At 32.4% G+C, this 11015-nt stretch overlaps 1 protein-coding gene across 1 annotated transcript in view; it reads left to right on the forward strand.

Annotated features, from left to right (window-relative positions):
• Nucleotides 1-10040, forward strand: part of LOC119634509 — a 30653-nt gene extending 20613 nt beyond the window's left edge. Inside the window, exons 2-3 of the mRNA XM_038028730.1 lie at nucleotides 5024-5170; nucleotides 8216-10040. Of these exons, the coding sequence (XP_037884658.1) occupies nucleotides 5024-5170; nucleotides 8216-10040 (1972 nt within the window). The remainder of the gene's footprint in view (nucleotides 1-5023; nucleotides 5171-8215) is intronic.
• The last annotated feature ends 975 nt before the right edge of the window (nucleotides 10041-11015 follow it).

Here is an 11015-nt window from a genome sequence, read left to right on the forward strand (position 1 = left end):
TAGCAGTTTTTGTAAGAGCAGATTGAAATGAGAAAAATCAAGTTATGGGCATATGTGTGTGTATTCGTGTGCGTGTGTGTGTGTGTGTGTGTGTGTGTTGTGTTGTGTATGTATAAAATCTTTGAAGAGAACCACATTATAATTGCATATCGCAGAAAATGACCAATGCGAGCACAACGGAAGAAATGTTTTTTTTTTTTTTTTTTTTTTTTTTTTTATTTTAAATTTATTTGGATTTTTTGTATTATGAGGGAATTTTAATTTCTTTTTGTCTTTCCTTTTCTTTATCTTTAGATGATTTCGTTTATCACTTAATAAGCGATTGGCGCGAGTAATGAGGGATTCTGTTCAAGCCACATACACATCTGCCATCTCATATTCGTAAAAAGATATATTTTGCATACTATTAAAGATTTCATTAAAAAAATTTCATTAAATTATTTCTCAGAGGAGTGTAAATGCATATATATATATATGAATTTTTTGTCGAATTTTTTTTTTTTTTAATAATGTTCTGCTTTAGTTCAATTATTACTGGCCACTAAAAAGAAAGAGAGAGAGGAAAAAAAAAGCAGAAATTTTTTTCCTTTACATATAAAATACAAATTTTTAATAACTTTACTTGAAACTTTTCTAATTTAATAAACCCAAAAGCAAAATATGAGTGGTTTGCCATCCACAAAAGCACATAAACCTACGCAAAGCAGTATCAACATTAACCTTGATATCGTCGAAAGCCAATGGGAAAAGTCAACTTAGATAAGGCAAGGAGACGAATCTCGGATACTTATCGACTTTATTAACGTATACCTATTTTGTCAATTTCGATGTAGTTGGCAGATAGTCGATCGTGACCATTTGCTATAAGTTCTAAGCGAACGTTTCTATTGCAGCTAAAGCTGATTAGTTACATTAATATATGAACATAAGCAATTTTTTCCTTCATTTTTGCAACCTGATGGACCTAATAGACGAAAATTTTGACAACGACTTCTAACCTTGTGTTGATCTCTATGTATGTCTTAAACGTATTATTGGATGTGATCATTTGCATTGTAAAGCAATTATACTCCAAACTTTTGTAGTAGATTTATGAAAAAAAAAAAAATTTATTTTGTAAAAATTATTACGCGTTGTAGAGATTTTTTTCCTATGGTTTTCACGTCCAACGCAGACGACGCATAAAAATTTAATTTCAAACAAATAAAATGTTTCCCAATTGGATCTTCAATTCATTTATAAGACCCTTCTGAGTTTAATATATATATATATATATATATATATATGAATTGAATTGTTTATGTAGTTGCAAACGAACAACACATTTTATAGAAAAGCAACGAAATTTATTTTCGTTTTGAGGGTACTTTCGGTAACCATTATCCATCACGTTTTCAACTTAAATTTCATTTATTACTGTAAATCCTGCAATCCTGCAAGAACATCAAAATGTATGATGTTATGCACATATATAGCTTTTTTTATCTCTACTCGTCATATCGTAAGTATATTAAATTTTTCTATTTTTGTTAACGCATGAGAATATAGGCAAAGAATATTTCTTCAAATGTATGTATTCTTCATAATAGCATAATAAATTAGATCTTGTCTGACTGCAAATTGAAATCACTTTCGCTATCTTAATAGCTGATCGTGTCTAGAGATTTTTCTCAATATTCTTCTCAGTCTTTGATTTTCAGTTTTTGCAACACTATCTTTTCCCTGTTTTCTAAAATAAGCCAAATGGCACGATAGTAAATAAATTTCTTGTTTGATCTGAGTGTAAGCTCCCCTCTTTCTATATGCTCCTTGCAAACTTGTTAATTCATTAGAAGATGTTGATAAATCGTATTCCAATAAAAAATAACTTTACTACAATCTGTTGAGCAAATTTCAAGTTATTCTTAACGTTTGTAAACGGTCCTACGCTGTTGACCTTCAGATTTTAGATTTACATTGCCAGCATGAATGATGGACGTACGGATAAATGACAAATGAATTCTTTGCGAAAAGTATTGATAAGCTTCGATTGCGATGAACAAACAATTTAAAAAACATAGCTCGCCTGCACAGGAAATATGATTTATACAACAACAAAGAAGAAAATTGCATTCGTCTTTGGCCGAATTTTCTACGCACGCTACTCTTAAATTAAAAAAGAATATATAAATTGTTGTTGTTGTAGTGCACGAGTAACGAGTAAAAACCATTTTTTTCCTGTGCTTCTGAAGGCAGCTGGGTGCTCAGTTTGTGTTTTACTGCTGGCATGGTTTCTGGCCTGTTTGCCCAACTTTAATATCAAGCTGCGTAAGAGAACTTCCAATCAATTTGAAGGCGATATTTTTGTTTTTGCGACCAGGAGAATGTGTGTTGCAAACGTTTTGACAATACGAATTTGCTCCCATCCCTCGTTACTGGGTATAAAGACAAAATAACAACAACTTCTGCAAGCTTTGCTAAGTGTGCAAAAATCGTACTAAGTTGTATAGTAAACTTATAAGTAGTTCTGGTAAACATGGGCGTATTTCGAATAAAAGTGCAAGTATTTCAAAAAAAAAACATTTTTCAATTCGTCCAGAATTTCAGCTAAACAAATACATTCCAAACCATAGTAATTCTAATGCTGAAATACTTAAAAAATGTCAATCTAAGACTATTTATGATGACCTGAATTTTCCACTTATTAAAAATCTGTGATATTGGCAGGAAAGTTCCCCATTTCCTAAACAAAAAAAAAAAAAAAAAATTCCAAGCTGTTTGACGTCCTCCTACTCGAATGGTCGACGCCCAGCTCCTTTGCAGTTGCTCTAGTGTTTAGATGTGAGTTGCTCTCCAATAATGACCGAGAAGATTGAGAATAAAATCGCAAGTTTGGCAGGTCCACATTTTTTAAATTTTACCCAACATGTAACATAGGTTTTTGCAAGGAAGAGATGCATTGCTCCCTTTTGTGGAGCTCACATGTAATGTAATATCTTAAGTAAATCTTATCTACTGTCATGTTTTTCACTCTGCACGTCCCAACTAACTGATGAAAGTAGTCCTCTTGTATCCTACGAGAGATGCACTATATATACGCACCCATATGACGAATTCTATCTGATTGCCTTGATCTGATAAATAATATTATTTGCAACTCGTAAAATATTGCAAAACTTCTTCAAAATATCTTGTCAGACTGATTAATCACGCCCATCATCACCACCCTTGACAATATCTCCTGTTGATGAATCCAACGAATCAAGAAGATTGAAAAGGCACCATGTACTGAGTAGTCTTCAATTTAAAAATCAATCGATTTTTGTTCTTCAAATCATTTCAATGAATTGTTGTGCCCCGCATCACTTGTGGTGTAAAGGTCTACTAAAATTTGTGTGGATGCTTGCAAGACGCAGAAAGACTTGCGATAGACGCACCTTTTATTGTACCGATCTATTCAAAATTACTTTCTGACAATTGCATGACACATCTATCCGTCTTGTTTTCTTGTATTCACTCTACAGTTCGCAATTTTTGAGATATTTGACTTGAAAGTGGACACACCGACATGATTTGAAAATGCTTTTAATCGGATCACACATTTACTTTACAACTTGGCATATAAAACTTTGTTTTAAAAAGTGTTGTCTTAAGCGAAACGGTGCAGGGTATTTGATTGTACGTTGTAAACCTCTATAGTTTCTTTACTTGTTTAAGTTTCTTGTAATTTCTTTTTACTATTTATTTAAACATCATATCTGTATTGTTATATTGTTTCAATGGGGGACAATAACTTCTGTTACTTTTCTCAGCTTACCTTAATACTTATTTATTATCTTTTTAGAAAGTTTGTAAGTTCAATATGAAATAAAAAAAAAGAAAAAAAACAAAACAAAAACAATTTCTTAAAGTATTTTGAATTCTGTAGTTGACATATGGTATCTTACATCTTTTTTTCAACTTGACATTTTGCTGTAATTAAAGAAAGCTTTACTTTATGCTTCAAATCTTTGGGAGTTCGAAGCTACTGGGAAGAGGAGGAACGGTAGGTAAAGGGCAAGTTTCTTATGCTTGTTTTTCAAACTAGGCATTGCTTTAGTTTGTTATAATCGATAAGTTATCGATAAAAATATTTCGAATTTTTCGCAAAAATATTTCATTGTCTGTGGCTTTGCCGACTAATCAGGCCTGTTTGGTACTACGATCTATGAAAGATCGTGGACCGGGACCGGGTTCATTTTCGCGAAACTGAGAATTTCAATTATTATTAAATGCGAAGGCAGGATCTTACTGGTCCTTCTTCTTCTTCTTAAGCTTGCTTTTAGAAATAACAAAAAAAAGAAGAAGAAGAAGACTTGCTAAAATTTTATGACTTGATTCAGGATTAGTTGGAAACTAATTTATTCAAATTGTGAATAAGGGCAATAATTTTGCCAGTTCGCAGTGATCAGGATAGCGGGAAACTTTCATAGTAATTATCTTTTTTTTATTATCGCAACGACTTGAGTGAAACTGGTAGATAATTAAAAGGATTTTTACTTCTGCAAGTTACTTTATATTTATTTATTTTGTCTTTCTTCCCTTTTGTCTATTGAGAACAAATGGCAGGGAAAAGGAACAATTATGAAAATAATTGTCTGAGTTTTTCGCTTTATATTTTTTTTTTTTTTTTTTTGTGAAAATAAAACAGCAATAATTATAATAATAAATAAAGAGGGGAAAGCAAAAGTTGTTTTGTATGCACATCATAAACAAAGTCAAACAGTTAACGTGTTCAAGAGCGGTTATGGAATTTGTTGTTGCTTAACACTCATACTATTATTGTTAAGTGCGTTGCATTACTTGTGTACGTGAGTTTGTGTATTGTTGTAAAAATTATTGAAGTGTTATACAGCTGCATAAGTGCTCGAAATGTAATTTATTTAAAAAATTCTTGTTGTCAACATTTGATTCGTTAACACCTACAACCCGCAAAATTCTTTTAAACAAAAGATTTTTTATAAAAAATTATTTGATTGTTTTGTTATTTTTCTTTGATACGCAGACAACCTTCAGATCGTAAAAAGGATCATATAAAACGTCCCATGAATGCGTTTATGGTATGGGCGCAGGCAGCCAGACGAGTAATGTCTCAACAACATCCACATTTACAAAATTCTGAGCTGAGTAAATCTTTAGGCAAATTATGGAAGTAAGTATGAAGTCATACATTTATTCTTTCTTTATTTCTTTCTTTCTTTCTTTTTAATTAGATATTTGTTTGTTTGTTTGGTTTTTTTTTGTTTTTGCTTTAAATTTTTTTATTTATTTATTTATTTATTTTTTTTTTTAATGTCTTGGTATATTGTGTGTTCTATGCAAACATTTATTTTATTTCCCGTGACATTTTCAAAAAATTAAAATTTTATGGTTCAGTTCATAACAAAGGAGATAAGACATTTTGAATATGTTAATCGTGTGTCTATATATTCGAACGCTTCATTTAAAATTTATACGAAAGATAAGTTGCCTATCTTTATATCAGTGATTCTCTAGTTTTTTTTTTCGTTTTTCTTTTGATTACTAATTTTATTCATTTTTGAATTATGCCTTTTGTAAACATATTGGAGATCGCTGGTATGCTTATATTTAAATATATATATGCATAAAAATATACGTGTTTTTTTTTTTTTTTTTTTTTTTTATTACACCGCGCTGTAGCAATTTCCTTGAAAGGTCAAACTACAATTTTCGATGGCTTGTAAATTTTAAAAATTGTTCAGATTAAATTGACCCAAAATTATACTCGCTTTCCTGCCATTTCGTAATTTACATAAATATATATACGCTCTTGAAAGCGCGTGCATATACTTAAGCACACTACAGTATATCTATCCACTTCATATATATATATATATATATAATGACCCAAAAAACCTGAGTACGTTGAAGGGAAGTGCTACTTCCTTGTTTATTTGTTTGTTTGTTTTTTTTTTTGTTTTTTTTTTGCTCATCTACACAAGGGAAGTAAATAAACGCCTAGGAAGGCATAGCACTCTTTTAATTAACCAAACAACCTACTTTTTTTTTTGCATACTTTTCCTTAATTAACTGAAAAAGCTGCAGTCAAAAGTAAAGTTTAAAGGTTTCTGGAAATATAATGTGAAAGAAGATGAAAGCAAATTTTCGATCAGGTTGGCTGATGTGCATAGAAGTGATGAAAGTAATATACATATATATATATATATATATATGCAATGTATATACGTATATATACTGTACTAGGAAAGGGGAGCGAGAGCGAGTGTGAAAAAGTGATGAAGGGGAGAGAGAGAGAGAGAGAGAGAGAGAGAGAGAGAGGCAGCGAAAGAAATTACTTGAATACCTTTAAACAAAACAAAATTCAACGCTTTCAATAGAACAATTTCTCCACACCTAGCAGTCATTCAGATCGGCTTATATTTACTTTTACAACGACGCTCTATGGCACTGGAAATCTTGCAATGAACTAATGACGTTTAACATGAATGATAGATATTTGATTTCTTGAATTCTGTTTACCCAGCTGGTGGTATATCGCAACTGTGTGCTTTATACGCATTGTAGCGGATATATATTATAGCTGCCGAATGTTTTTAATGCAAAATCTTATAAAATATAACCTGGTTCGCCTTTACTTTCGAACAATGTTGTCGGACATATATTGTATTCGTTCCATTGATGATGCCCCGCGATAATGGCTCCGATATTCTAAACTTTTAATATTTTTTAGAAAAAATTTGCTTTTTTAATACATACATATATAATCCTAATATCTCCGTCAAAATACATTATTCCATTATCTTTCCTTTTCTTTTCATCCCAAAAAAATTTTTTAAAAATCCCTTTTTTTTGGCTCTGTTACAGTGCTCTTAACCCTTAAAAAGAGAGAAAGATTTTTTATATGTTCTCAAATTTATAAAAAAAAATTCCTAATCCTTTTTATACATATATATATACAATACAATTATTGCCTAGTTGTTAAAGGGAACTTTGAAACTCAAAATGAGCAAATGCGTTGAAGGAAGTTAAAGAGTTCACTTAATGAGGGATTTAGCAGCATTTGAAACCGTCAAGAAACGCTCGGCTCCTCATTTGTAAGTGACCGATAACTTGTTTATATTCATTACATATCAGTTTTGTAACTCATTCAAGGGTTTATGGTTTTAACAAAACCTAACGGTAAATATCAAAGAAGTTTACATTCAAACCGAAAATAGTTTTACTCCTTTGATTTTCTCTTTCGATTCTGTACGAATATCTGGGATGATAATTTCGGACCTAACACTAAATCACTAGCATGTAAGACTCACAGTTTTTCATGACTGCGAATCTAATCATTTGTTAATTTTAGAAATCTATTGTGTGTGTTTTTTCCAAACTCACTCGGCACTGTTGTGCCGTTTCGCTATTTAAAAGCAGTTTCGAAGGGCAATGTACTTTGCTTTCATAAAATTCTTAGAGAAAATTTCAAAATTATCAAAACTATTGATCATGTTAATATAATTCAATAAATATAGGAGGTGGCTGCCGATTGACGTTGGGGATCTGCGTGTTCTCTTACAATTCTTTCCGCTACTAAATCGTTCGCCAGAAAAATAATTCAATTAATAGAACATTAAATTAAAACGTTATTGTCGAAGAAAGTTGATTATGATATCTCTTTGGCCAGGACAGTCCTGTTATAAAAGCTTAGCTTTCATGGGGATCATAGGAGTTCAGAAAATATACTTACAGGGTCCGAGCTTGTCATACTTTGTATAACTTGATGCGTCCGTCTCACTATTTGTGTCGATTTTTTATTAAAAAAATTTTTGGTAATTTCATGGTAATGGGGGAGTGATCATAAAACTTATCCAATTCAATCGCATTGTCAATAATGTCCGCCAAATAATTTTGTATATCAAATTTCGTGGTTAAATTGAATCAGAAAATAAATCTGCCATGATTATAATGGAATAAATGGTAGCCTTTTTTGATTTGGTTGATGTATCACACATCTCGGAAATTGAGTAAATCCCTAGTACATCCTAGAAATAATGATGTAATACAAACTAACAAACCTTTAAGTTATTGTTAAGTTACATTTACGCTAAGCTAACAAATAATCAAAAAAAAAAGTTTAAGAAGAGTTTTAAATGTTTTGTATATATATCGAATAAAGTTGCGAAACAGTATTCAAAGTATTTTATTACTACCTTTTATTATGCACTTGCAGAAATCTCAAGGATACGGACAAACAACCTTTTATGGATGTTGCGGAAAAACTACGAAAAACTCATAAGCAAGAACATCCTGATTATAAATACCAGCCAAGAAGGAAGAAAGGTCGTAATTTAGCGACGACTACAGCTCAATGCAATGGCGGCTCAAAGTCAAGTTTAATGCCACAAAACACATTAAACGCAACAGTGACAGAAAATGCAGCCATTGTTGAGGATAAATGTAGTAATAGCACAAATGTTCGAACAAGAACTTCTGATAGTCACTTGCTTAGCAATCGATTAAATGCCAAACAACAGCGACAGCAAACACAATTGCAACAACAACATGTGAATAGAAATACAAATGTATTACATGCAGAGATAAGTGCACTTAACAATGAAGCATTAATGGAAAACTTAAGTAGTGCATGTAAAGCCACTTTACTTACGCAGAATCATGATTTGCATGACGTATTAATGGCTTTACCAAAATGCGGTAACGCTGAAAGCTTAGATTCCACTGGGAAACGTTGCGATTATGCGGCGAAACGTTTAGATTCTCCCTGTTCAACGACAAGTTCATTGCCCTCGACAGGTGCCAGCGCCACAGATGGTCAACCTTTAACCCCACCAGCTACACCATATGCCCGTTCCCTTTTAGGTCAAACGTCGGTGGGACGTACGACACATATGCCGCAAATAGTTGATAGTTCAACTGCTGAATACAATTTGCTAAATATTGAGGGACGAGAATTTATAACATTGGATGATTGTCAGTTTGGTTCAAGCATAAATGCATCATCGTCTGAAAGATTGACTGACGAGCTACCTTCCTATTCAATGCAATTTTCCGCAAATCGTTCATATATACCGCAAAATTCCTTAGAATTTCAACCGTATGGCTCAAGTTGTGGTTATGCTTTACCGTCTGTTTCTTCGTCCGTTATATTTAGCAATGTTGAGTGTGGCTCATCGCCTACGTCACACACCATCGAACCGATAAATTACTTTAACATGCCCTCTCCGATAACAACAAAGAGTAGCGAACGCGTGGTAGTACATACAACCGCAGAACATGGAAATGATTATTTGGCGCCGATGGCGGCCTCTCTTCAAACCACAACCACTACGCATGATGAAGACATTGAAGTTGATATAGATGAACAATACTTTATGGAACAAATAATACCATCAGTACCGAACAATAATCATATAGAACATAGAAATATTGCAACCACTACAACAATGTTAAATACTACACCTACGAATGCTTCCACGAGGGCGATGACTACATTAGCTTCAACGTTATCAACATCTGGCTCCGCAAATATAACTAATTCCGCAAAATCGTCGCTACAGCATAAAATTCACCATAACACACACATGTTACCATCATCAGAAACTACAGGACTACAAGCGAAGGCATTGGTTGAGCCGTCCTTGACATCATCGTTAAAATGTAATAGTATTGCAAATCATTCACCAATAGTCGCACCTTCGCACGGCAGTGACAATTTCAATTGCCTCTATTCAATATCACAGCATACCCATGCGACTTTAACGGCGGCGACAACAAAAGCAACGGCAACAACAATACATACACTAAGCGCACACCAGCAAGACCAATTGTGTTCAATGTATGGAATGGAAGGCCAACAACAACAGCATTGCTATGAACATCATAGCCATCATGAGCAAAGCATGCAGCAGCAGGAACACCAAGCGATTAGTGATATTCCGGGACCATTAACGGTGCGAAAAGTATCACCTTTGCATTCACAATCACTTTGTTATTCACCTACGCAACAAGTTCTATGGAATGGTTACGTGCAACCGTAATAAATTTATTTTAATTAAAGTAAAGTATTTGCTTCATCTGCGTACAATGCATTACGATATCCGTGCATGTGTATATAGTATATATATACATATTTATATATATGTAATATAATATGTAATATTAAATTATCTACTCCTTATGTGTATAGAGTCATCGGGTTTAAGGGTTAATTCAGTAAAGCGAAAACCATTATGATTGCAAGAATATATAAGATTTCAATTTCATGAACTATATGAATATTTTCTTCTCTATGATAAACGGTTAATATAAATATAAATTTACCTTGAAATTAAAGTTTAATTTAATTAAATATTAACTGAAAATATTGTCGTGAAAATAAGTTCGTGTAAGTAAGTTCTACTTAACATCAGCGATAAACTCAAGAATCTTTTAAATATTTATTTATATTTTTAAGGAAATATAACGCATAGGTTTTGGAAGATTGGCGATGTCTGCAATGGGATATAATTACAAGGTTGAACAATGTTATACAAATCCATTTGGGTTAAGCATAAAATTATCATAAATGAAAATGCATCTAACTGCGGCTTAAAATCTGATCATAGTGAAATTATAACGGGATCTATTTTCATTTACAGCGGCTTTCTACTTAACCTTTTAAAACGCATTGGAGTGCTTCAGTGCAGATAAAATTCGATTACATTAGGCTTAATTCTGGTCATGTTGGATCAATTGCTTTATTTGTAAAGTGAAGAGGAGCGTTTGCTCGCTTGTTGTAAATTTAAATGTTACAAAATTAAGGATGGATTGTCAAAACCATATTTATTAATAATCAGTCGATTATCTTTAGAATGGAAGGAAGCAACCAGTCCTTGTTCAGTGCAATGATTATAATGTTTGCCTCATGTAACAAATGCAAAAATCTCTCTTAAGAAAACAAAAAAAAAAAAAAAAATTTTGTAATCAATCAATTTAAAGCAATAGCAGGTTCGTTTAGTAGATTTGATAGAGGT

This window comes from Glossina fuscipes, unplaced genomic scaffold (assembly GCF_014805625.2).
Source record: "Glossina fuscipes isolate IAEA_lab_2018 unplaced genomic scaffold, Yale_Gfus_2 3, whole genome shotgun sequence".
Classification (NCBI taxonomy): Eukaryota; Metazoa; Arthropoda; class Insecta; order Diptera; family Glossinidae; genus Glossina; species Glossina fuscipes.